Source organism: Tachypleus tridentatus, chromosome 1, assembly GCF_004210375.1.
Source record: "Tachypleus tridentatus isolate NWPU-2018 chromosome 1, ASM421037v1, whole genome shotgun sequence".
Lineage (NCBI taxonomy): Eukaryota > Metazoa > Arthropoda > Merostomata > Xiphosura > Limulidae > Tachypleus > Tachypleus tridentatus.
This window is the reverse complement of record NC_134825.1, coordinates 159,443,612-159,471,154: the sequence shown is the minus strand read 5'-3', so window position 1 is coordinate 159,471,154 and position 27,543 is coordinate 159,443,612. Positions and strand designations below refer to the sequence as shown.

Genomic DNA, 27,543 nt, shown 5'->3' with positions numbered 1-27,543 from the left:
GGCTATTCTGATACAAAGAACAATAATGAAACATGAATAATATTTAATTACACACTGCCCCTATCATGCTATGAAGATCAAGGAATCTCGCGTCGAAACACTATAAAAATTGAGCACCTTGCATCAGTTATTCAATATCTACAAAGTGTGATCCGAGATCGGAGACTTGTCATTGAAGGTAGGAACATTTTCCTAAGTTCTGTCTTCTATGAACTAAGTTTGTTGAATTGAAATGTGAGTGCTTAAGAAAAACTTACAGTTTGATTAGAAACATTTAGTGCATCATTTTAATTGTACATTTATTCATTTTAACATAAACATTAATAATCATCTACATAAATTTAAAACCTTTTGAAATATTATATATGCCGCTGTTCTTTGTTGTTAAAATGACTAATTCAGAAACTGACTTATGTACAAGTTATTACTAAAGCTACGTTTGTTAATACTGTTGTATGTTTTATGCCTTTATCTAAAACAGTTTGAGAGGATGGCCTGATCATTTAGCCTTTCATTTATAAGACGAAGACAACTCGTCAGATTAGCTTACACTACAGTTTAAATTTTTCTCTCTTTCCTCAGTTTTCCTGGTTCATAAGAAATTTTCAGCCACTATGAAGTTTCTTATTTTTAACGGTAGGTGACAATTTATAATTTGAATGTAGTGCTTATTTGTTTCTTCACTGGTATTTGCTGTATGAGTATAGTTATAAGACGGAAATACTAAACTTTTCACCAAACTACTCTACGTATTCCTTCTTCTTGATGATAGAACATTTTTATTTTCTATTGTTACTCAGATATATTCTAATTTTGTGCAGGTTAAAACTTTTATTTCTTTTCCAGCTATCTTCTGCGTTGCTGCCGCTTTATACGACTTTCGTAAGGTATGTTGATATTCTGAGATTTATGAGTAAATAGACGGTATTAAGTTTACCATTTCCTTTAGGTATTACAAAATAACTTCAATACACATTTCACTATAACCTTAACTTTTTCAATGCGTTTAGCTCATAATATTTGCTTAAATTTTTATTTCCTTTAGCTGTGAAAGAGATATTCGTCCATTACGTATAACATGTAAGTTCCACAGTGGCATTTATCTAAAGTATTCTGCTTTATAGTAATAAATACAAAAATATCGTGTTTTTCAATAGAATACACTATCGGGTTTTAGGATTCCTGATGGAGCTGTGTTTATTGACGGAGACGCTGGATCCTCTGACCTTTGTGATAAGTTTCACTCAGGCTATTACGTTGATTACAGATACAATTGTAAAGTTTTCCACATTTGCCAGACGGATTTTCTCGACGATGGATCCGTGGATGTCAGAGGCTGGAGTTTCTTGTGTGGTAATCAGAATGTTTTCAGTCAGGACCTCTTAAAATGCGTTCCTGAAGACGAAGCCACACCATGTGTTAACTCTGTCTTAAGTCGGAGCATCACAAGAGTGGTACCTCATGAAATTACGGAACCTACCTTACTTACTTGACGAGGTCTACGCTAAGATGTTGATGGAAGCATAACCAAAATATTAGAAGGATGACGCTTCAAAAAAATAACGACTATTAATCATTCAGTTAGATACATAGTATATATAAGGATTTCTTTACTGTACTTTTCATTTAATTACTGTTGAACAATAAAGTAATTTTACTAAGCAGAATTTCCCTTTCATTTAACTTTTGGTGTTCAGTCTATCTAATGATGTTCGTATCCAGTTTGATATCTCATTGAACAAATTGAGGCATGAAGAATTGTTCACATCTAATAAAACAATTTTAATACTTGGTTCTGCTATATTCCATCTGCTCACAAAAAATATATTTTTATTTTTACAAACTGCCAGAACGAGCAGATAATTTCTTGGAACGTTTCAATCACTTTGTAGTGTTCTATACTACTCGCCATACACAAACGTGTCTTGTTTGTTTGTTTCAGAATTTCGCGCAAAGCTACACGAGGACTATTTGCGCTAGCCGTCTCTAATTTAGCAGTGTAAGACTAGAGGGAAGGAAGCTAGTCATTCTCACACACTGCCAACTCTTGAGCTACTCTTTTACCAACGGCTGAAAGAATGAGCATGTTTGGTGCGACCGGGATTCGAACTCGCGACCCTCCAGTTACGAGTCGAACACCTTAACCCAGCTGGCCATGCCGGGCCCAAACATGTCTTGGTCTGTTTACTGAGGTGGATGAGGAACGGTTGTCCATTAATCCTTCTATTTAAATTAACGGACGTGTACAAGGGTAGACAAAAAATGATTCTGTTCCCATTGAAAATGTTAATTTGTTTAGTAGATAACATAATATATGTAAAACCATGTGTCTTTAGAACGCACTGGAATAGGTCTGTTCGAATAGAAACCTAATATTAAAATTGTCTTTTGTTAATACCTGAACTAGTCATGAATTTAGTTCGATTTTCTCGTAATAAAAGGCCCGGCATGGCCAGCTGGTTAAGACAATCGACTCGTAATCTGAGGGTCGCGGGTTCGAATCTTCGTCACAACAAACATGCTCGCCCTTTCAGCTGTGGGGGCCTTATAATGTTACGGTCAATCCCACTATTCGTTGGTAAAAGAGTAGCACAAGAGTTGGCGGTGGGTGGTGATGAATAGCTGCCTTCCCTCTAGACTTACACTGCTAAATTATGGACGGCTAGCACAGATAGCTCTCATGTAGTTTTGTGCGAAATTCAAAAACAAACAAACAAACCAATCTTTTTCCTTCACATTTAGCTGCTATTCTAAAGTGGTATTAAAGCATCATGGGAAACCAGAGTTGGCACAAGAAACATTATATGTATTATAACAAATGACAAGAAAAGGAAAAGACAGAATTAGTAAAAATGTTTGTTATTTAATGCTCCATTAAGTGGCCACAAGAAAACATGTATAGTGGGATTGAATGATATGTGTTGGTGCAGATAGGTAAGACTGCCACAAGACCAGTTTCGCAAGCGATACATCAGTGTTTATAGCTGTTATTGTGAATACAACTGGAAGACGCGTCTTGAATAATTATCTTTTAGTAACTTGACAGGACAAGAACTGGTAAACATTGTGAAAATACGTGCGCAGCAAGTGTCAGATGCTCAGATTACAAGAGAGTCACTCAACCGTCATGGTCTAGGCTGCAAAATTTATGCTATATTTAATATATTCTATAAGTTAAAGTCCATTCGAAATATTTTTACTCCTGTGAAAATTATAGAAGCATGAAAGCTTACACGTAGAAAATAAATTACGACCAATTCGTATTTAATGACGTAATTTAAAGAAATTTAAAAATAATACGTATAGATATTGTAATGTACCTTAACGTACATTGGTATTACACATAGTTTATTAGTCTACTTGTATAGGTATATTATATTGTAGTCAGAATACTATTGTCATGGTGTATTGCTGAACAATCAGCTCCAACACTCAATGGTTTTGTTTCGTTTGTTTATTAATACTTGTATTGTGCTTATACTGTTTGTTTAATTTTGAATTTCGCGCAAAGCTACGTGAGGGCTATCTGCGCTAGCCGTCCTTAATTTAGCAGTGTCAGACTAGAGGGAAGGCAGCATGTCATCACCACCCACCGCCAACACTTGGACTAAATTTTTACTAACGATAATGGGATTCACCGTCACAGTATATTCCCCCACGGCTGAAAGGACGAGCATGTTTGATGTGACGGGGATTCGAACCCGCGACCCTGTTAATAGTGTACTTTCTATCATGGTGTATTGCTAAACAATCAACTGCAACACTTAATAGTTTGTTCCGTTTAATTATTAATACTTGTATTGTGTTTATATCATAGTTTATATTTTACCATACATTTGTTTATAAGCTTCTATCAAACTTTGCCACTTTCTTCTTAAAAATATAATAAAATCAATCCAGACCAACACAATAGTACCAGTTATTTCTATACTTTATTGTAAGAATGCAAATTTCAATTTTGCAATTTATTTTCCATGTTTATTTTTTATAAGAACCAAAAATGTTAATACATAAATACGCTGTTAAATCATCACATGGATGTACTTAACATCAACGCGATTAACACTCGCCATTAAAGGACCAAAAGTATAGCTACCATTTGAAGACAAATATAAGTACAGTAAAACTATTGCAGACCAATTCAATATAGAAATAAGTGATTGTGACTTGGCGAAACTATTGTCTGTGTGTATATATATATATAAACATATACCCATCTACACAATAGAGACAGCTGATATGGGTATTAAAAACTTTTATTTAAAACACAAAAATGTAATACCGTTTCGACCTGAAGATGATGTAAAGAGGTTGAATCGTTGTCATTTGTTTTGTGTTTGAAACAAAAGTTTTTAATACCCATATCAGCCGTCTCTAATATATATGTTTACTTCGAAATGGGTCTTCGTCGTCAAGAAGTTATACTTTACTATAAAAGAAGTCGCGAATCAAGTGAAAGTACCCACTTTATGGGGAAAGGATGCGTTTGTAATTGTAATATATTGTCATTGAAAAGTTTGAGAATGCTAACTTAGACTTGACTTGAAAAAGGTCAGATGAAATTGTTTTTTTAAGATACTTGTACAAGCATATTAGTTTCTAGTGTTGAAAGCCAGCAGCTACCAGCTATAAATAAATTAAAATGAAGGGGAAAGAAATATCGCTAATGTTGAAAGCACCGAAACTAAAACGTTAAACCCTCACATGGGTGTACTTAACATTAAGGCCCCGGCAAGGCCAGGTGGGTTAAGAGGTGCGACTCGTAACCTGAGGGTCGCGGGTTCGCATCCTCGTCGTTCCAAACATGCTCGCCCTTTCAGCCGTGGGTGCGTTATAAGGTTTCGGTCAGTTCCACTATTTCTTGGTAAAAGAACAGCCCAAGAGTTGTGGCAGTAGGTGGCGATGACTAGCTGCCGTCTCTCCAGTCTCACACTGCTTAATTAGGGACAACTAACGCAAGTAATCCTCGCGTAGCTTTGCGTAAAAATTCAAAAACAAACACAAACAAAGAAATCTCTGTCTTCATTACTTGCTTTAAAAAATTGTGTGCTGCAATGTCGTCCATAAGTACTTAAAGAAATTTAAGCAAAAAACCTTTATTTTTTTCAAATAATTATTTTTAAAGATTTTTAGAGAAATATTGCTTACGGTATTGAAATACTCTCTTACATATATTTAAAAGCGCCATCTTGTATCATAAAATGTGGTTAATAAAGTATTTGTTTGTTTGTTTTGGACTTTCGCACAAAGCTACTCGAGGGCTATCTGTGCTAGCCGGCACTAATTTAGCAGTGTAAGACTAGAGGGAAGGCAGCTAGTCATCACCACCCACCGCCAACTCTTGGGCTACTCTTTTACCAACGAATAGTGGGATTGATAGTCACATTATAACGCCCCCACGTCTGGGAGGGCGAGCATATTTGGCGCGACTGTTTTATGACATAGTGGTAGTCCTTGTTATATAAGATAAATGACGTGAAATAAATGCTACATTAGGAACTCGTCTAAGCTAGTGAAACTAAACATGAAATTGTTTATGGATTAGCATCACAACAGAGAATTCTGAAGTAAAAAAATAATAATAAAAAGATATAGTGACGTTATTTTCAGATAACGACATTCATGTTGTTGTTAATCTCATACATACAGTTTTAAATACTACATTTTTCTGTCAACATTTAAGCGTTTTCATTCTGTTCATGGTGCTTTAGATTTAAATTTTCGCTAACAATCTTTAGAAAGAAGATGAAAAAATATTAGTAATAATTGTGAATACTAGATGGCAATAAATTACCTGCTTTTCAACGTGCAAACTGAAGTACATTATCGGACATAAATTTCACAAGAGAAACAACTTTGAACTTTATAGAGATGAAAATTGTTTTTATTTTTGTCATTAAGTATTTCCAAGATTTTATTTACCTCTTATTGGTCTTGATTTATTTTATGGAGAAAATTTATATCTTTTTCTTTTGCATGCTGTGTGTTTTGAATTTCGCACAAAGCTACTCGAGGGCTATCTGCGCTAGCCGTCCCTAATTTAGCAGTGTAAGACTAGAGGGAAGGCAGCTAGTCATCACCACCCACCGCCAACTCTTGGGCTACTCTTTTACCAACGAATAGTGGGATTGACCGTCACATTATAAGGTCCTTATGGCTAAAAGAGCGAGCGTGTTTGATGTGACGGGAATTCGAACTCGCGACCCTCAGTGTTTTAACCACCTGGCAATGCCGGGATCTTTTTGTTCTTTTAACTTACTCCATGGATGAATTTAAAGGGAAACTCGCATTACGGTTTTGATGTGGTGTTAACATCCTAACGATGACAACCGTAGACTGAAAACAACTAGAAAGTAACTCTTTCAAAAAATAGAAATTGGTATAGAAACAGAGGAAAGAATATGTAAATTATTTTTATATATCTCATTTTTGTTTTTCTCCCATGTTATTATAAATAGAATTTAACGTCATAAACCTGAAACGACATTTCTTACCTAACGTATAATCCTAAAAGTGTTGTTTGTGAAGTTTAATTATTGTCTTTTTCACTCGCTACTTTATAATGATTTATGTTGTAATTTAGAAATTTACATTCAAAAAATTAGCACGTGAATTTAAGTTTGGAATTTTCTTTAAAATTTTTGAACAGATTGAGCCAGATTTTAATCTAATTGTTTATAAAACTATCACTCGACCACAACCACCTTATTAATCTCATTGTATATAAAACCCTCTCTTGTCCACAACCAACGTATTAATCTGATTTGCTATATAATCATCTTGATCAGAACTCTATGCTCACACAAGGGTATATACTGGTACATGCGCGTGCAAGTCCGTATAATCGAACAGTACTATACAAAAGTATTACGACAAGACAAAATCAAATTTCAGGATATTTTCAAAGAACAATGGAAGGTAAATCACAAGTGAAACATCGATATGTTATTAACCTTAATATTCAGTACAACAGAAATTCAGTGGAAATTCTTGAGTTCAGCAAACAGTTAATATTTTGCTGTAATAACTACAGACAGTCTTTCGTGTATTATCGCTAAATATTTAATCAAAATACCCTTTGGGATTTTACTCCAAGTGTTTCTAATACACTCCCATAAAGTTTGTTTGGCAGTAACGTTTGGATTTGTCAGGCATTTTATCTATCAGTTCCGAGATATGCTCAATTTGGTTGAGAGCTGGTCTTTGTAGAAGCTATTAGCATCACTTCAATGACTCCAGCAGCTTCTTTCTTCCCTAAGTACATTCTGCTTAGGTTAGATGAGTGTTTGTGGTAATTATCTTCTTGCTAGTAGAATTCTTTACCAATACTACGTAAACCATTGGCTATACCATCATGGATCAATATTTAATGGTACTTGTGATGGTCCATTTTTCCATCTATTTTGCAAATATTTTCTGAAATCCCAGCAGTTAAACACCCCAAACCATCATACTGTCTCTTCCATACTTCATGATAGGTATGCATTGAGGTAAGTATCTTTCATCTTGGAACCAATTATTTCTTACTCGGACTCATCGATTAATAACACCATTTACAATCATCAGCAGTAATGGTTTTAACTTTTTAGCAAATTTCAATCTTTTAACAATATTTGAAGATCAAAGTAAAGATTTTCAAAACTGATACGCGATCAGATATTCAATTTTCTTGATACTGTAGATCTGGACAGTTTACTGTCAGTTGGTACATGGTCGTTTATGCCCTGCCTGAGATCAGTAGCAGTCTTCCTTCTGTCCAGAAGGCTGTATAAACAAAGATACTTAACATCAGTATAAATAAGTTTAGGTGTTCTGTCTCTTCCTTTCCTAGGTTCAAATTTACTTGTCTTTATCTCAACATGTAGGATGTACCTGACAGTGTTTGGTGAGCATTTCAAGTCTGCATCAGTTTATCGGAGAGTACAGCCAGCATAATGTAAAGTATTTATACGAACTCTCTGTACTAATGACAATTCTCTAAGCTTTTTTAGCAGGACAACAAAACTTAATGTTTAGTGTTAAACACTGTTGTTATCAGGGATTACGTGTGGCTTTCTATTAACTTGATTTTTTTAGCATATACTAATACCATATACAAGCATCTTGCTAACTTCTTCCTTTAAAACATAGACACTGCATGAGGTAAAACAACAATTATTTCAGACCCTCAAACTGTTCATTATGTTCATTCAAGCAGAACCTTTATGACATGCCCTTGGTACAAGTATGTGAGAAGTTTGCAGAATGACAAGTATTCTCACCCTGGTTCATTCACTCATCACCAAAGATCAGTGAAACATTACCATAGTGCTGAAATTTACATTCTGTAATGGCATGGAAGAATTAGCCACATACAACAGAAAGAATGACAAAATGATCTATTGTCCTAACATTCTTGCCCCCCGCTAGTACAGCGGTATGTCTCCGGATTTACAACGCTAAAATCAGGGGTTCGATTCCACTCGGTAGGCTCAGCAGATAGTCCGATGTATCTTTGCTATAAGAAAACACAAACACACCTAACATTCTTACACAGTATAATACATGCGCGAGCACGTGTACGTATTTGTACATACGCACGCGAGTGCGGATATAATAATACATGCGCACATAGGAGCGTTTATCAGTGGATACATGCACATGTGTGTACATTGGTACACGTGTTAGCAGGTACGAATAATGGTACATGCGCGCATAAACTACGAATTTGGGTTCCTTTACGATATGAATACTACAATTACTAACCAATTATTATATATTTATGAATATTTCATTGTTATTTTAATTATGTCTGTTTAACGTTCTTTTTAATCAACATTCATAACCCATTTTTACTTCACTTCATCAAGATTGAACTTAGTCTCTCTTGACTTTTTATCTTTTTATAAAACAATACATCTCTCTACTTTCGATGACGTTAATAAAATTTCACTTTATCTTACCTTGTGCTATGATTAGTCGTAGCTAGTTTCTCCTTGAAGAAGAAAGTCCATCTTTCGAAAGCACTCAGGTTATAAGGCATCATATTCTTCTTAATTGGACTTCCTAACTGAAGCTGTTCGCTCATCTCGGAAGTTTTGACAAAGTCTTTAAGAATACAATAGGTGGTAATTTGAATAAAGACATATAGGTTTGTACTTTGACATGATGTTGATGTTGTGGGAAGAGGCCAAATAGCTGAACATCAAGGAAAGTTTCCATTTAAGAAAATTCACTATTGTGCACTCTTAAAATGTTCGTAGTTTGATTAACATATATGTTCATGCTTTATTTCAAACTATATAAATTATTTTCACTCTCTGTTCATTTATGCTACCGATCTATACAAATAAACTACAAATTTTATGTGACTATTATTTCTAATAAAGTATAATTTCTGTTTACAATATATACTCTAATTTTTAATTGCAACTCTAGAGTAAAAATAAATTTTGATAACGAATAGTTATTGTTCTTTCTATTTAGAAAAAGATAAATACTTCATTAATGAGATGACTGTTAAAATGTGTTGAATTAATTGAAATAAATACCATAATACTTTTCTAATTACAAAATCACCATCATGTATCCAACGAACATAAAAGAAATGTTCAATAATTTACTTCAGTTTTAAAATATTAAACTCATTAAATAGTGTTCTATATTCTTCTATATAAATACCTCACAGATTAAACGCCACATATTATATACAACCGATTGATGGCTCTTAAGAAAAATAGAAAGGATATGTAGAAAGCTGTTAATCGCGGTTTAACCAATCAAAGAAACCTTTTCAATGAAGACACGTGTAAATCTTCATTTCTATTCTGATAAAACTTCATAGCATCTGCTCATTCACACAATTCATGAAAACTATAAACAAAAATCTATATTAAATAAACATATTAATTTTATGAATGGGCTATGAACGAGGAGGATAATTCCATTAAAGCCAAAGAGTTTACCATGTTAAAGGTGTATAAGATACCCTTGAAATTATTTCCAAAACCATTAGAAATAAACATTAAACAAATTCATATTATATAGAAAACTAAATATCAGTGAGAAAATATCTCGAATTTATATTTAACCTTTAAATTTATGCAGATGACATCTTTTAATTATTTTCCCAGTTCTTTTTGTTTTATTTTTACTATAAATTTTTATTTCTTGTTTCCACTTCCAATTTCTGTTGTTTCACGACAAAATTAGAATTCACTATTAAACACTGTTTAGTTTTGTAAAAGGTGTTTAATTTTACTCTCAAGTGTCACTTATTTATCATAAAAGGTTTATATTTTCACTATCAGTTGCGATTTATGGAAAAAAGGTTTTGCCATTCTTATCAATATTTATTCCTTATGAGAAACGTATTTTATTTGTCAGCAGAACTGCTGTTTATTGATGTAAAAAAAATTGTATTTTCAATGCCAGCCACTATTTATAAAGAAAAGTGTTTTTGTTATCACAACCAATGGCAGTTTCTTTATAAGAAAAGTATTCTATTTTTAATTTTCAGTTGCTATTTTTTTATGAAAAACGTTTGTTTTCAATAGAAAGCGACTGTGGTTGATCATTCGTTTTGGAAAACGCGGAAAGACAGTCTCAGAACTCTTCCACGAAACAAAAATAAACAAAATAATATTTCTCTTGTGAAGAACATCGTATATTTGCGTGAATTGTTTGTTGTGGTCGTAAAATGAGAATTTCAGTGCTTTAATTTTCGATGCATAACCTACTCCATAAAATATCTAGATATAGATATGTGTTTTTCATTATTTATAAATAATGCACCTCTATTCCATTAAAAATGATAACATTTTTTAAATTGACTATAAAAATTGTTTCACTTGTTTGTAAAGCTTCAAACGTTATATATCCTCTGAAATTAGAATGAATTTCAACATCTACAATTCCTCTGTTACCTGTTTACTGTGCAGTTTTACAACGTCGTTTGTTACTCGTTTTTGTGCGTTTGTGCGACCTCTTTATTTTCATAATTCTTTTTTTCCTTATGAACACTCCTCAAATTAATAACTATGTACATTCCTCTTTCTTACGTACACTTCTCATTTAATAACTACGTACATTTCTTTTTCTTAAGTACACTTCTCAATTAATAACTACATACCTTCCTCTTTCTTATGTACACTTCTTAATTAATAACTACGTACATTCATCTTTCTTACGTACACTTCTTAATTAATAACTACGTACATTCCTCTTTCTTAAGTACACTTCTCAATGAATAACTATGTACATTCCTCTTTCTTAAGTACACTTCTCAATTAACAACTACGTAGTTCTTAAGTACACTTCTCAATTAATAACTATGTAATTCCTCTTTCTAATGAACACTTTTCAATTAATAACTATGTACATTCCTCTTTCTAATGAACACTTCTCAATTAATAACTATGTACATACTTTTTGTACCTTTTATATTTATTAACGACCGTCATGGCCAGATGGTTAAGTCACTTCACTTGTAATTCGATGATGGTGGACTGAAATATCCTTCACGCGAAACATCTTTGCCCTTTCAGCTGTTGAATCGTTATAATGTTTCAGTCAATCCCACTGTTCGTTGGTAAAACAGTATCCCAAGAGTTGGCGGTGGGTAGTGATGATTAGTTGTCTTACACCACTAAATTATGGGCGGCTAACTTAGATGTCCTTCGAATAGCTTTGCGTAAAATTTAAAAACGAAATCATTTCTATACGATATTATATAAAATTGCATAGATGTATATTTTTAATATATCACAAAATTTAATTTTTGTGCTATTCTAATCTCTGTGGTAAGATTTTATTATACTAAGCTACACAAAGGAAAGTGCCCGGCACGGACAAGTGTGTTAAGGAGTTCGATTCGTAATCCGAGGGTCGCGGGTTCGAATCCCGGTCGCACCAAAGATGCTCGCCCTTTCAGCCGTGGGGGTGTTATAATGTAAATGTGAATCCCACTATTTACTAGTAAAAGAGTGGCCCAAGAGTTGGCGGTACATTGGTAAATTAAAGACGGCTAGCGCAGATAGCCGTCGAGCATCTTTGCACTTAATTCAAATAAAACAGACAGAGGAAAGAGAAACAAGTAAAATTTTCAGATTTCACTTATATCTGTAAAAACTACCAACGTTTTGAAAATATTGTAATTAATGTTGAAAATTATAATTATTTAGGATTATTTATATGTTATCATGTTTCAAATATTAAATGTTTTCTGCAGAACTAAAACACACGTCATTATTCGTACAGTGTTAATACGTATTTTCGTAAAGGTAGTGTGGAGTAATATAAGTAATATTTTCTACTTGTGCCTAAACGTAGTTTCTATTATTCTAATTAACAGTTCTATATTACTAATTGCATATCTTTTTGGTACGGTGTATATTTCACTAATATGACCCAATTTATTCATTGAAGACAGTCTTAACAAACCATCCAATGAGAAGAGGCTATTCTGATAGCAAGAACAATAATGAAACATGAATAATATTTAATTACACACTGCCCCTAGCATGCTATGAAGGTCAAGGAATCTCGCGTCGAAACACTATAAAAATTGAGCACCTTGCATCAGTTATTCAATATCTACAAAGTGTGATCCGAGATCGGAGACTTGTCATTGAAGGTAGGAACATTTTCCTAAGTTCTGTCTTCTATGAACTAAGTTTGTTGAATTGAAATGTGAGTGGTTAAAAAAAACTTATAGTTTGATTAGAAACATTTAGTGCATCATTTTAATTGTACATTTATTCATTTTAACATAAACATTAATAAACATCTACATAAATTTAAATCCTTTTAAATATTATATATGCCGCTGTTCTTTGTTGTTAAAATGACTAATTCAGAAACTGACTTATATACAAGTTATTACTAAAGCAACGTTTGTTAATACTGTTGTATGTATTATACCTTTATCTAAAACAGTTTGAGGGGATGGCCTGATCATTTAGCCTTTCATTTATAAGACGAAGACAACTCGTCAGATTAGCTTACACTTTAGTTTAAATTTTTCTCTTTTTCCTCAGTTTTCCTGGTTCAAAAGAAATTTTCAGCCACTATGAAGTTTGTTATTTTTAACGGTAGGTGACAATTTATAATTTGAATGTTGTGCTTATTTGTTTCTTACTGGTATTTTCTGTATGAGTATAGTTATAAGACGGAAATACTAAACTTTTCACCAAACTACTCTACGTATTCCTTCTTCTTGAAGATAGAACATTGTTATTTTCTATTATTACTCAGATATATTCTAATTTTGTGCAGGTTAAAACTTTTATTTCTTTTCCAGCTATCTTCTGCGTTGCTGCTGCTTTATACGACTTACGTAAGGTATGTTTATATTTTGAGATTTGTGAGTAAATAGACGATATTAAGTTTACCATTTCCTTTAGGTATTACAAATTAACTTCAATACACATTTCACTATAACCTTAACTTTTTCAATGCGTTTAGCTCATAGTATTTGCTTAAATTTTTGTTTCCTTCAGCTGTGAAAGAGATATTCGTCCATTACGTATAACATGTAAGTTCCACAGTGGCATTTATCTAAAGTATTCTGCTTTATCGTAATAAATACAAAAATATCGTGTTTTTCAACAGAATACACAATCGGGTTTTAGGATTCCTGATGGAGCTGTGTTTATTGACGGAGACGCTGGATCCTCTGACCTTTGTGATAAGTTTCACTCAGGCTGTTACGTTGATTACAGATACAATTGTAAAGTTTTCCACATTTGCCAGACGGATTTACTCGACGATGGATCCGTGGATGTCAGAGGCTGGAGTTTCTTGTGTGGTAATCAGAATGTTTTCAATCAGGACCTCTTAAAATGCGTTCCTGAAGACGAAGCCACACCATGTGTTGAGAACATCTTAAGTCGGAGCATCAAAGGAGTTGTACCTAATGAAGTTACGGAACCTACCTTACTTACTTGACGAGGTCTACGCTAAGATGTTGATGGAAGCATAACCAAAATATTAGAAGGATGACGCTTCAAAAAAATAACGACTATTAATCATTCAGTTAGATACATAGTATATATAAGGATTTCTTTACTGTACTTTTCATTTAATTACTGTTGAACAATAAATTAATTTTACTAAGCAGAATTTTCCTTTCATTTAACTTTTGGTGTTCAGTCTACCTAATGATGTTCGTATCCAGTTTGTTATCTCATTGAACAAACTGGGTCATGAAGAATTGTTCACATCTAATAAAACAATTTTAATACTTGGTTCTCCTATATTCCATCTGCTCACAAAAAATATATTTTTATTTTTACAAACTGCCAGAACGAGCAGATAATTTCTTGGAACGTTTCAATCACTTTGTAGTGTTCTATACTACTCGTCATACACAAACGTGTCTTGTTTGTTTGTTTCAGAATTTCGCGCAAAGCTACACGAGGACTATTTGCGCTAGCCGTCTCTAATTTAGCAGTGTAAGACTAGATGGAAGGAAGCTAGTCATTCTCACCCACTGCCAACTCTTCGACTACTCTTTTACCAACGGCTGAAAGAATGAGCATATTTGGTGCGACCGGGATTCGAACCCGCGACCCTGTTTATAGTGTACTTTCTATCATGGTGTATTGCTAAACAATCAACTGCAACACTTAATAGTTTGTTCCGTTTAATTATTAATACTTGTATTGTGTTTATATCATAGTTTATATTTTACCATACATTTGTTTATAAGCTTCTATCAAACTTTGCCACTTTCTTCCTAAAAATATAATAAAATCAATCCAGACCAACACAATAGTACCAGTTATTTCTTTACTTTATTGTAAGAATGCAAATTTCAATTTTGCAATTTATTTTCCATATTTATTTTTTATAAGAACCAAAAATGATAATACATAAATACGCTGTTAAATCATTACATGGATGTACTTAACATTAACGTGATTTACACTCGCCATTAAAGGACCAAAAGTATAACTACCATTTGAAGACAAACGTAAGTACAGTAAAATTATTGCAGACCAAATCAATATAGAAATAAGTGATTGTGACTTGGCGAAACTATTGTCTGTGTGTATATATATATATAAACATATACCCATCTACACAATAGAGACAGCTGATATGGGTATTAAAAACTTTTATTTAAAACACAAAAAAGTAATACCGTTTCGACCTGAAGATGATCTAAAGAGGTTGAAACGTTGTCATTTGTTTTGTGTTTGAAACAAAAGTTTTTAATACCCATATCATCCGTCTCTAATATATATGTTTACTTCGAAATGGGTCTTCGTCGTCAAGAAGTTATAGTTTACTATAAAAGAAGTCGCGAATCAAGTGAAAGTACCCACTTTATGGGGAAAGGATACGTTTGTAATTGTAATATATTGTCATTGAAAAGTTTGATAATGCTAACTTAGACTTGACTTGAAAAAGGTCAGATGAAATTGTTTTTTTAAGATACTTGTACAAGCATGTTAGTTTCTAGTGTTGAAAGCCCGCAGCTACCAGCTATAAATAAATTAAAATGAAAGGGAAAGAAATATCGCTAATGTTGAAAGCACCGAAACTAAAACGTTAAACCCTCACATGGGTGTACTTAACATTAAGGCCCCGGCAAGGCCAGGTGGGTTAAGGCGTGCGACTCGTAACCTGAGGGTCGCGGGTTCGCATCCTCGTCGTTCCAAACATGCTCGCCCTTTCAGCCGTGGGTGCGTTATAAGGTTTCGGTCAGTTCCACTATTTGTTGGTAAAAGAACAGCCCAAGAGTTGTGGCAGTAGGTGGCGATGACTAGCTGCCGTCTCTCCAGTTTCACACTGCTTAATTAGGGACAACTAACGCAAGTAACCCTCGCGTAGCTTTGCGTAAAAATTCAAAAACAAACACAAACAAAGAAATCTCTATCTTCATTACTTGCTTTAAAAAAATTGTGTTCTGTAATGTTGTCCATAAGTACTTAAAGAAATTTCAGTAAAAACCTTTACTTTTATGAATTAATTATTTTTAAAGATTTTTAGAGAAATATTGCTTACGGTATTGAAATACTCTGCTAACATTTATTTAAAAGCGCTATCTTGTATCATAAAATGTGGTTAATAAAGTATTTTTTGTTTGTTTTGGACTTTCGCACAAAGCTACTCGAGGGCTATCTGTGCTAGCCGGCACTAATTTAGCAGTGTAAGACTAGAGGGAAGGCAGCTAGTCATCACCACCCACCGCCAACTCTTGGGCTACTCTTTTACCAACGAATAGTGGGATTGATAGTACATTATAACGCCCCCACGTCTGGGAGGGCAAGCATATTTGGCGCGACTGTTTTATGACATAGTGGTAGTCCTTGTTATATAAGATAAATGACGTGAAATAAATGCTACATTAGGAACTCGTCTCAGCTAGTGAAACTAAACATGAAATTGTTTATGGATTAGCATCATAACAGAGAATTCTGAAGTAAAAAAATAATAATAAAAAGATATAGTGACGTTTTTTTCAGATAACGACATTCATGTTGTTGTTAATCTCATAAATACAGTTTTAAATACTACATTTTTCTGTCAACATTTAAGCGTTTTCATTCTGTTCATGGTGCTTTAGATTTAAATTTTCGCTAACAATCTTTAGAAAGAAGATGAAAAAATATTAGTAATAATTGTGAATACTAGATGGCAATAAATTACATGCTTTTCAACGTGCAAACTGAAGTACATTATCGGACATAAATTTCACAAGAGAAACAACTTTGAACTTTATAGAGATGAACATTGTTTTTATTTTTGTCATTAAGTATTTCCAAGATTTTATTTACCTCTTATTGGTCTTGATTTATTTCATGGAGAAAATTTATATCTTTTTATTTTGCATGCTGTGTGTTTTGAATTTCGCACAAAGCTACTCGAGGGCTATCTGCGCTAGCCGTCACTAATTTAGCAGTGTAAGACTAGAGGGAAGGCAGCTAGTCATCACCACCCACCGCCAACTCTTGGGCTACTCTTTTACCAACGAATAGTGGTATTGACCGTCACATTATAAGGTCCTTATGGCTAAAAGAGCGAGCGTGTTTGATGTGACGGGAATTCGAACTCGCGACCCTCAGTGCCTTAACCACCTGGCCATGCCGGGATCTTTTTGTTCTTTTACTTTACTCCATGGATGAATTTAAAGGGAAATTCGCATTACGGTTTTGATGGGGTGTTAACATCATAACGATAACAACCGTAGACTGAAAACAACTAGATAGTAACTCTTTCAAAAAATAGAAATTGGTATAGAAACAGAGGAAAGAATATGTAAATTATTTTTATATATCTCATTTTTGTTTTTCTCCCAAGTTATTAGAAATAGAATTTAACGTCATAAACCTGAAACGACATTTCTTACCTAACGTATAATCCTAAAAGTGTTGTTTGTGAAGTTTAATTATTGTCTTTTTCACTCGCTACTTTATAATGTCTTATGTTGTAATTTAGAAATTTACATTCAAAAAATTAGCACGTGAATTTGAGTTTGGAATTTTCTTTAAAATTTTTGAACAGTTTGAGCCAGATTTTAATCTAATTGTTTATAAAACTATCACTCGACCACAACCACCTTATTAATCTCATTGTATATAAAACCCTCTCTTGTCCACAACCAACGTATTAATCTGATTTGCTATATAATCATCTTGATCAGAACTCTATGCTCACACAAGGGTATATACTGGTACATGCGCGTGCAAGTGCGTATAATCGAACAGTACTATACAAAAGTATTACGACAAGACAAAATCAAATTTCAGGATATTTTCAAAGAACAATGGAAGGTAAATCACAAGTGAAACATCGATATGTTATTAACCTTAATATTCAGTACAACAGAAATTCAGTGGAAATTCTTGAGTTCAGCAAACAGTTAATATTTTGCTGTAATAACTACAGACAGTCTTTCGTGTATTATCGCTAAATATTTAATCAAAATACCCTTTGGGATTTTACTCCAAGTGTTTCTAATACACTCCCATAAAGATTTTTTTGCAGTAATGTTTGGATTTGTCATGCTTTTTATCTATCAGTTCCTAGATCTGCTCAATAGCGTTGAGAGCTGGTCTCTGTAGAAGCTATTAGCATCACTTCAATGACTCCAGCAGCTTCTTTCTTCCCTAAGTAATTTCTGCTTAGGTTTGATGAGTGTTTGTGGTAATTATCTTCTTGCTTGTAGAATTCTTTATCAATACTACGTAAACCATTGGCTATACCATCATTGATCAATATTTAATGGTACTTGTGATGGTCCATTTTTCCATCTATTTGGCAAATATTTTCTGAAATCCCAGCAGTTAAACACCCCCAAACCATCATACTGTCTCTTCCATACTTCATGATAGGTATAAATTGTGGTAAGTATCTTTCATCTTGGAACCAATTATTTCTTACTCGGACTCATCGATTAATAACACCATTTAAAATCATCAGGAGTCATGGTTTTAACTTTTTAGCAAATTTCAATCTTTTAACAATATTTGAAGATCAAGGTAAAGATTTCTTAAAAACTGATACGCAATCAGATATTCAATTTTCTTGATACTGTAGATCTGGACACTTTACTGTCAGTTGGTACATGGTCGTTTATGCCCTGCCTGAGATCAGTAGCAGTCTTCCTTCTGTCCAGAAGGCTGTATAAACAAAGATACTTAACATCAGTATAAATAAGTTTAGGTGTTCTGTCTCTTCCTTTCCTAGTTTCAAATTTACTTGTCTTTATCTCAACATGTAGGATGTACCTGACAGTGTTTGGTGAGCATTTCAAGTCTGCATCAGTTTATCGGAGAGTACAGCCAGCATAATGTAAAGTATTTATACGAACTCTCTGTACTAATGACAATTCTCTAAGCTTTTTTGGCAGGACAACAAAACTTAATATTTAGTGTTAAACACTGTTGTTATCAGGGATTATGTGTGGCTTTCTATTAACTTGATTTTTTTAGCATATACTAATACCATATACAAGCACCTTGCTAACTTCTTCCTTTAAAACATAGACACTGCATGAGGTAAAACAACAATTATTTCAAACCCTCAGACTGATCATTATGTTCATTCAAGCAGAACCTTTATGACATGCCCTTGGTACAAGTATGTGAGAAGTTTATAGAATGACAAGTATTCTCACCCTGGTTCATTCACTCATCAACAAAGATCAGTGAAACATTACCACAGTGCTGAAATTTACATTCTGTAATGGCATGGAAGAATTAGCCACATACAACAGAAAGAATGACAAAATGTTCTAATGTCCTAACATTCTTGACCCCCGCTAGTACAGCGGTATGTCTCCGGATTTACAACGCTAAAATCAGGGGTTCGATTCCACTCGGTAGGCTCAGCAGATAGTCCGATGTAGCTTTCCTATAAGAAAACACAAACACGCCTAACATTCTTACGCAGTATAATACATGCACGAGCACGTGTACGTATTTGTACATAAGCACGCAGGTGCGGATATAATGGTACATGCGCACACAGGAGCGTTTATCAGTGGATGCATGCACATGTGTGTACATTGGTACACGTGCTAGCAGGTACGAATAATGGTACATGCGTGCATAAACTACGAATTTGGGTTCATTTACGATACGGATACTACAATTACTAACCAATTATTATATATTTATGAATATTTCATTGTTACTTTTAATTATGTCTGTTTAACGTTCTTTTTTAATCAACTTTCATAACCCATTTTTATATCACTTTATCAAGATTGAAGTTAGTCTCTCTTGACTTTTATCTTTTTATAAAACAATACATCTCTCTAATTTCGATGACGTCAATAAAAATTCACTTTATCTTACGCTGTGCTTTCTTTAGTCATAGCTAGTTTGTCCTTGAAAAAGAAAGTCCATCTTTCGAAAGCACCGGTTATAAGGCATCATATTCTTGTTATTTGGACTTCCTAACTGAAGCTGTTATCTCATCTCGGAGGTTTCGACAAAGTATTTTGCCAAGAATTAATTAAGTGTTTAAGAATACAATAGGTGGTTATTTGAATAAAGCCATATTGGTTTGTACTTTGACATGATGTTGATGTTGTGGGAAGAAGCCGAATAGCTGAACATCAAGGAAAGTTTCTATTTGAGAGAATTCACTATTGTGCACTCTTAAAATGTTTGTAGTTTGATTAACATATATGTTCATGCTTTATTTCAAGCTATATAAATTATTTTCACTCTATGTTAATTTATGCTACCGATCTATACAAATAAACTACATATTTTATGTGACTATTATTTCTAATAAAGTATAATTTCTGTTTACAATGTATACTCTAATTTTTAATTGCAACTCTAGAGTTAAAATAAATTTTGATAACGAATAGTTATTTTTCTTTCTATTTAGAAGAAAGATAATTACTTCATTAATGAGATGACTATTAAAATGAGTTGAATTAATTGAAATAAGTACCAAAATACTTTTCTAATTACAAATAGCCATCATGTATCCAAAGAACATAAAAGAAATTTTCAATAATTTACTTCAGTTTTAAAATATTAAACTCATTAAAGAGTGTTCTATATTCTTCTATATAAATACTTCACAGTTCAACCGCCACATATTATATACAACCGATTGATGGCTCTTAAGAAAAATAGAAAGGATATGTAGAAAGCTGTTAATCGCGGTTTAACCAATCAAAGAATCCTTTTCAGTGAAGACACGTGTAAATTTTCATTTCTATTCTGATAAAGCTTCATAGCATCTGCTCATTTACACAATTAATGAAAACTATAAACAAAAATCTATATTGAATAAACATATTAATTTTATGAATGGGCTATGAACGAGGAGGATAATTCCATTAAAGCCAAAGAGTTTACCATGTTAAACGTGTATAAGATACCCTTGAAATTATTTCCAAAACCATTAGAAATAAAGATTAAACAAATTAATATTATATAGAAAACTAAATATTAGTGAGAAAATATCTCAAATTTATATTTAACCTTTAAAATTATGCAGATGACACCTTTTAATTATTTTCCCAGTTCTTTTTGTTTTATTTTCACTATAAATTGTTATTTCTTGTTTCCACTTCCAATTTCTGTTGTTTCACGACAAAATTAGCATTCACTATTAAACGCTGTTTTGTTATGTAAAAGGTGTTTAATTTTACTCTCAAGTGTCACTTATTTATCATTAAAGGTTTATATTTTCACTATCAGTTGCTATTTATGGAAATAAAGGTTTTGCCATTCTTATCAATATTTATTCCTTATGAGAAACGTATTTTATTTGCCAGCAGAATTGCTGTTTATTTATGTAAAAAAAATTCTATTTTCAATGCCAGCCACTATTTATAAAGAAAATTGTTTTTGTTATCACAACCAATGGCAGTTTCTTTATAAGAAAAGTATTGTATTTTTAATTGTCAGTTGCTATTTTTTTTATGAAAAACGTTTGTTTTCAATAGAAAGCGACTGTGGTTGATCATTCGGTTTTGGAAAAGGCGGAAAGACAGTCTCAGAACTCTTCCACGAAACAAAAATAAACAAAATAATATTTCTCTTGTGAAGAACATCGTATATTTGCGTGAATTGTTTGTTGTGGTCGTAAAATGAGAATTTCAGTGCTTTAATTTTCGATGCATAACCTACTGGACAAAATATCTAGATATAAATATGTTTTTTTCATTATCTATAAATAAGGCAACTCTATTTCCTTAAAAATAATAACATTTCTTAAATTGACTTTAAAAATTGTTTCATTTGTTTGTAAAGCTTCAAACGTTATATATCCTCTGAAATTAGAATGAATTTCAACATCTACAATATCTCTGTTACCTGTTTACTGTGCAGTTTTACAACGTCGTTTGTTACTCGGTTTTGTGCGTTTGTGCGACCTCTTTATTTTCATAATTCTTTTTTCCTTAAGTACACTTCTCAATTAATAACTATCTACATTCCTCTTTCTTACGTACACTTCTCAATTCATAACTTCGTACATTCCTCTTTCTTAAGTACACTTCTCAGTTAATAACTATGTACATTCCTCTTTCTTACGTACACTTCTCAATTAATAACTACGTACATTCCTCTTTCTTAAGTACACTTCTCAATTAATAACTATGTACATTCCTCTTTCTTACGTACACTTCTCAATGAATAACTACGTACATTCCTCTTTCTTATGAACACTTCTCAATGAATAACTACGTACATTCCTCTTTCTTAAGTACACTTCTCAAATAATAACTATCTACATTCCTCTTTCTTACGTACACTTCTCAATGAATAACTATGTACATTCCTCTTTCTTATGTACACTTCTCAATTAATTACTACGTACATTCCTCTTTCTTAAGTACACTTCTCAATTAAAAACTATCTACATTCCTCTTTCTTACGTACACTTCTCAATTAATAACTTCGTACATTCCTCTTTCTTAAGTACACTTCTCAGTTAATAACTATGTACATTCCTCTTTCTTACGTACACTTCTCAATTAATAACTACGTACATTCCTCTTTCTTAAGTACACTTCTCAATTAATAACTATGTACATTCCTCTTTCTTATGTACACTTCTCAATTAATAACTACGTACATTTCTCTTTCTTATGTACACTTCTCAATTAATAACTATGTACATTCCTCTTTCTTAAGTACACTTCTCAATTAATAACTACGTACATTTCTCTTTCTTAAGTACACTTCTCAATTAATAACTATGTACATTCCTCTTTCTAAAGTACACTTCTCAATTAATAACTACGTACATTTCTCTTTCTTAAGTATACTTCTCAATTAATAACTACGTACATTACTCTTTCTTACGTACACTTTTCAATTAATAACTATGTACATTTCTATTTCTCCCGTACACTTTTCAATTAATAACTATGTACATTTCTCTTTCTCCCGTACACTTCTCAATTAATAACTATGTACATTCCTCTTTCTTAAGTACACTTCTCAATTAATAACTATGTACATTCCTCTTCCTTACGAACACTTCTCAATTAATAACTACGTACATTTCTGTTTCTTAAGTACACTTCTCACTGAATAACTACGTCCATTCCTCTTTCTTATGAACACTTCTCAATGAATAACTATGTACATTCCTCTATCTTACGTACACTTTTAAATTAATAACTACGTACATTCCTCTTTCTTAAATACACTTCTCAATTAATAACTATGTACATTTCTCTTTCCTAAGTGCACTTCTCAATTAATAACTTCGTACATTTCTCTTTCTTAAGTAACTTCTCAATTAATAACTAGGTACATTCCTCTTTCTTATGAACACTTTTCAATGAATAACTATGTACATTCCTCTTTCTTACGTACACTTCTCAATTAATAACTATGTACATTCCTCTCTCTTAAGTACACTTCTCAATTAATAACTAAGTACATTTCTCTTTCTTTCGTACACTTCTCAATTAATAACTACGTTCATTCCTTTTTCTTGAGTACACTTCTCAATTAATAACTATGTACATTCCTGGTCTTTTATAATTTTGGATATTTCTTTCTATTTGTAACTCTGCACACTTTTAACTTTTATAACTTTTTGTACCTTTCATATTTATTAAGGATCGTTATGGCCAGATGATTAAGTCACTTCACTTGTAATTCGAGGTTGGCGGACTCGAATATTCTTTACACGAAACTTCTTCGCCCTTTCAGCTGTGGGAGCGTTATAATGTTTCAGTCAATCCCACTGATCGTTGGTAAAACAGTATCCCAAGTGTTGACGGTGGGTAGTGATGAATAGTTGTCTTACACTACTAAATTAGGGACGGTTAACTTAGATATCCCTCGAATAGCTTTGCGTGAAATTTAAAAACGAAATCATTTCTATACGATATTATATAAAATTGCACAGATGTATATTTTTAATATATCACAAAATTTAAATTTTGTGCTATTCTAATCTCTCTGATAAGATATTATTTTACCAAGCTACACACAGGAAAGGGCCCGGCATGGCCAAGTGTGTTAAGGCGTTCGATTCGTAATCCGAGGGTCGCGGGTTCGAATCCCGGTCGCACCAAACATGCTCACCTTTTCAGCCGTGAGGATGTTATAATGTGTTGGTCAATCCTACTATTCGTTAGTAAAAGAGTAGCCCAAAAGTTGGCGGTACATTGGTAAATTAGAGACGGCTAGCGCAGATAACCCTCGAGCAGCTTTGCACTTAATTCAAAAGAAACACACAGAGGAAAGAGAAACAAGTAAAATTTTCAGATTTCACTTTAAATCTGTAAAAACTACCAACGTTTTGAAAATATTGTAATTAATGTTGAAAATTATAATTATTTAGGATTATTTATATGTTATCATGTTTCGAATATTAAATGTTTTCTGCAGATTTAAAACACACGACATTATTCGTACAGTGTATTACGTATTTTGGTAAAAGTAGTGTGCAGTAATATACGTAACATTTTCTATTTGTGCCTAAACGTAGTTTCTATTATTCTAATTAACAGTTGTATATTACTTATTGCATATCTTTTTCGTACGGTGTATATTTTACTAATATGATCCATTTTATTTATTGAAGGCAGTGTTAACAAACCATCAAATGAGAAGAGGCTATTCTGATACAAAGAATAATAATAAAACATGAATAATATTTAATTACACACTGCCCCTAGCATGCTATGAAGGTCAAGGAATCTCGCGTCGAAACACTATAAAAATTGAGCACCTTGCATCAGTTATTCAATATCTACAAAGTGTGATCCGAGATCAGAGACTTGTCATTGAAGGTAGGAACATTTTCCTAAGTTCTGTCTTCTATGAACTAAGTTTGTTGAATTGAAATGTGAGTGCTTAAGAAAAACTTACAGTTTGATTAGAAACATTTAGTGCATCATTTTAATTGTACATTTATTCATTTTAACATAAACATTAATAAACATCTACATAAATTTAAAACCTTTTGAAATATTATATATGCCGCTGTACTTTGTTGTTAAAATCACCAATTCAGAAACTGACTTATGTACAAGTTATTCCTAAAGCAACGTTTATTAATACTGTTGTATCTATTATGCCTTTATCTAAAACAGTTTGAGGGGATGGCCTGATCATTAAGCCTTTCATTTATAAGACGAAGACAACTCGTCAGATTAGCTTTTACTACAGTTTAAATTTTTCTCTCTTTCCTCAGTTTTCCTGGTTGAAAAGAAATTTTCAGCCACTATGAAGTTTGTAATTTTTGAAGTTTCATAACTCTACATTTTTTACCTATGTACGTGTTACGCTTTTTTCAGTTTTTATATACTTGAGTTTTATAACACTGTATATATCGCACTTTTATCACTTCGTATATCTTTCACTTTTATTTGTCAGTACACTTCTCTCATTTTTAACATATTTAAAATATAAATATAAAATATTCCAGGAATACCCTGATTGTTTTAACACCGAATGAAAAGACTAAAAATTTGTTAATTTATCCTATGTCTAAACATGAGTTTATTTCGTGTCTTTAGGTTCCTGTTTTACTAGATATCTCTAGTAACTATGAAGTCTGCCATTATAATCATTATAATCGGTAGGTGGTAATATTAGTTTCTAAATAGATCGTGTTCTGTAACACACTATAAACTGTATGTTTGTCAAACTAATACACGGCTAACTAAGTTCGTTGCTATTTTATTTCTGTTTACAAAGTTGTTTATCAACAATGTTTATTTTTTCAGCTGTCTTGTGTGTTGCTGTAGCCACTGCTTTACTTCGGGTATGTTAATATCTTCATTTATATTGATTGAACAGCTTTCTTTGTACATTATAATAACTATAACCTAGGATTACCTTTTCCAGCACAAATATAAAAGATTTTAGTATGTAATATCTGTATACGTCCCATAGTGGTAACTAGCTTTATTGTGCATCAGTTCACATAATGAAATATTGATTTGTCCTTGAACAGGCTCAACAAACAGCTTTCGAACTTCCACTTGGAGCTGAGTTTATTGTTGGACAAATCACAACTAGCTTCCTTTGCGATGGACTTCCTTCAGACTATTACGCTGATGAAGATGACGACTGTAAGATATTCCACATCTGTCACACACAGAGACTTCCTGATGGTGACCTAAGTGTCAGACATTGGAGCTTCTTCTGCGGTAATCAGATCATTTTCAATCAGATGAGCTTTACGTGTGCTTTCCCAGAAGAAGCCTTACCTTGTTGTTACTCTCCTGATTTCTACTATCTGAATAACAACATTGGAGTTGAGAACACTCCCTTCCTAACTGATGAAGACATCGCTAGAGCTTACGCAGTCATCAGCAAACAATAAGAGTTACACACTAAGTCGTCAGCAATGCTGCACAAAGAAATTATTGTACCGCAGAGAATGTCGTGGGTTGACGTTAATGTATTTCGTCATTTTATAACTGTTTTGTACATAAGTTTATTTGAATAATAAAATCATTTTACTAACCGATATATCTTTATTCTAGTGACTTTCGTTTTTTACGCTAAACACAATTACTAAAACGATGCTCACTACTGATACAAATCAAACTGAAAAAAATGTTCACTCATTTCATGTATATTCATATTTTAATATGTAAAGAAAAAGAATAAAGGTGGAAAATGCGATGAGTTAAAGTGAAAACACACGAGCATTTATCATGATTTTATGAGCGACACAGCAGCAAGAAGATAGGTGTAAGTGTTTTCTAGAATGTGAAAGTTTTACACATACTCTATTGAATCTCGCTGAAGATTTGGGCAGGGTATCTCATTTTGTGAAACCATGGAAGACGAAAGAGGGTACTGACGAAATGGATTGCGTGTAATTCGTAGAGAAGTAAAAACCAAAACATAACCGGTCGATAAGTTCAAAAACATACATTTTAACTCATTGATGTAAAACAACTTGTCTCACTAGGGTCAAAATGTTATAGATTGGTGAAATGATTTATGAGGGAATACAATTTTCATGAATGAATAACACATTTATAAACTAAAAAGCTTAGAGCCAATGTACTTGTAACATAAAGTTTCCCAAGGAATACACACTGCACATTATCCACTGATGTTTTAAACAGAGCCAATGTACTTGTAACACAAACTTGCCAATGGAATACACACTGGACACTATCCAGTGATGTTTTAAATATCCAACTAAGATGTATTTTCAATAATCGTGACATTTCTGAGTCTTATACCTTAAATAATATCAAAGTTAACACAGTTTTTATGTTATGATTACCATAATGATTTTAATGCTGAAGTACTTGCTACGGGTTTATAATGACATAATGTGTTAAATTTTTAATTATAGATGTGGTCATTATTAATTATTGAAAATTTAGTGTTAATGTGTTCAATACAGGATTAAAAAAGCGCATTAATGGGTTTTAATGCAAATGGTCATTAAAATACAAGTGTTCACATGGTCATTCTGTGAGAGATGCACATATTGGTATATATTATGTATTTTGTTAAATTAAGCGAATAAATAAATATATAAACTAATATTTTCTACTGAATTTCATTTGCTATTGTTTTAATATCCGTATAATGTAACTCATTTCTGTTTATAAACAGCAACTAAATTATCACAATTTGAGTTAAC

The 27,543-nt window shown here is 32.7% G+C and overlaps 2 protein-coding genes across 2 annotated transcripts; both read left to right on the top strand.

Annotated features, from left to right (window-relative positions):
• The first annotated feature begins 77 nt into the window (after nt 1–77).
• LOC143256245 (uncharacterized) lies at nt 78–13,994 on the top strand. The gene is made up of 4 exons (XM_076513237.1): nt 78–178; nt 583–636; nt 13,280–13,320; nt 13,591–13,994. The coding sequence occupies exons 2-4, from the start codon at nt 615–617 to the stop codon at nt 13,924–13,926; spliced, it is 399 nt and encodes a 132-aa protein (XP_076369352.1). The 5' UTR covers nt 78–178; nt 583–614; the 3' UTR covers nt 13,927–13,994.
• Nucleotides 13,995–15,239: 1,245 nt separating this feature from the next.
• On the top strand, nt 15,240–26,384 carry LOC143233346 (uncharacterized). Its single transcript, XM_076469507.1, has 4 exons — nt 15,240–15,330; nt 24,602–24,715; nt 25,655–25,692; nt 25,885–26,384. Exons 1-4 carry the CDS (start codon nt 15,240–15,242, stop codon nt 26,254–26,256), a joined length of 615 nt encoding a protein of 204 aa, XP_076325622.1. The 3' UTR covers nt 26,257–26,384.
• The last annotated feature ends 1,159 nt before the right edge of the window (nt 26,385–27,543 follow it).

What these genes read in the sequence shown, in the direction of transcription:
- LOC143233346 (XM_076469507.1), top strand. Translation starts at nt 15,240, where the DNA reads ATGGGTCTTCGTCGTCAAGAAGTTATAGTTTACTATAAAAGAAGTCGC. An exon ending in TATGGGGAAAGGATACGTTT is followed by an intron (nt 15,331 to 24,601) that starts GTAATTGTAATA and finishes CACTGCCCCTAG; the next exon opens with CATGCTATGAAGGTCAAGGA. An exon ending in TCAGAGACTTGTCATTGAAG is followed by an intron (nt 24,716 to 25,654) that starts GTAGGAACATTT and finishes TTATTTTTTCAG; the next exon opens with CTGTCTTGTGTGTTGCTGTA.
- LOC143256245 (XM_076513237.1), top strand. Translation starts at nt 615, where the DNA reads ATGAAGTTTCTTATTTTTAACG. An exon ending in GAAGTTTCTTATTTTTAACG is followed by an intron (nt 637 to 13,279) that starts GTAGGTGACAAT and finishes TTTCTTTTCCAG; the next exon opens with CTATCTTCTGCGTTGCTGCT. An exon ending in CTTTATACGACTTACGTAAG is followed by an intron (nt 13,321 to 13,590) that starts GTATGTTTATAT and finishes GTTTTTCAACAG; the next exon opens with AATACACAATCGGGTTTTAG.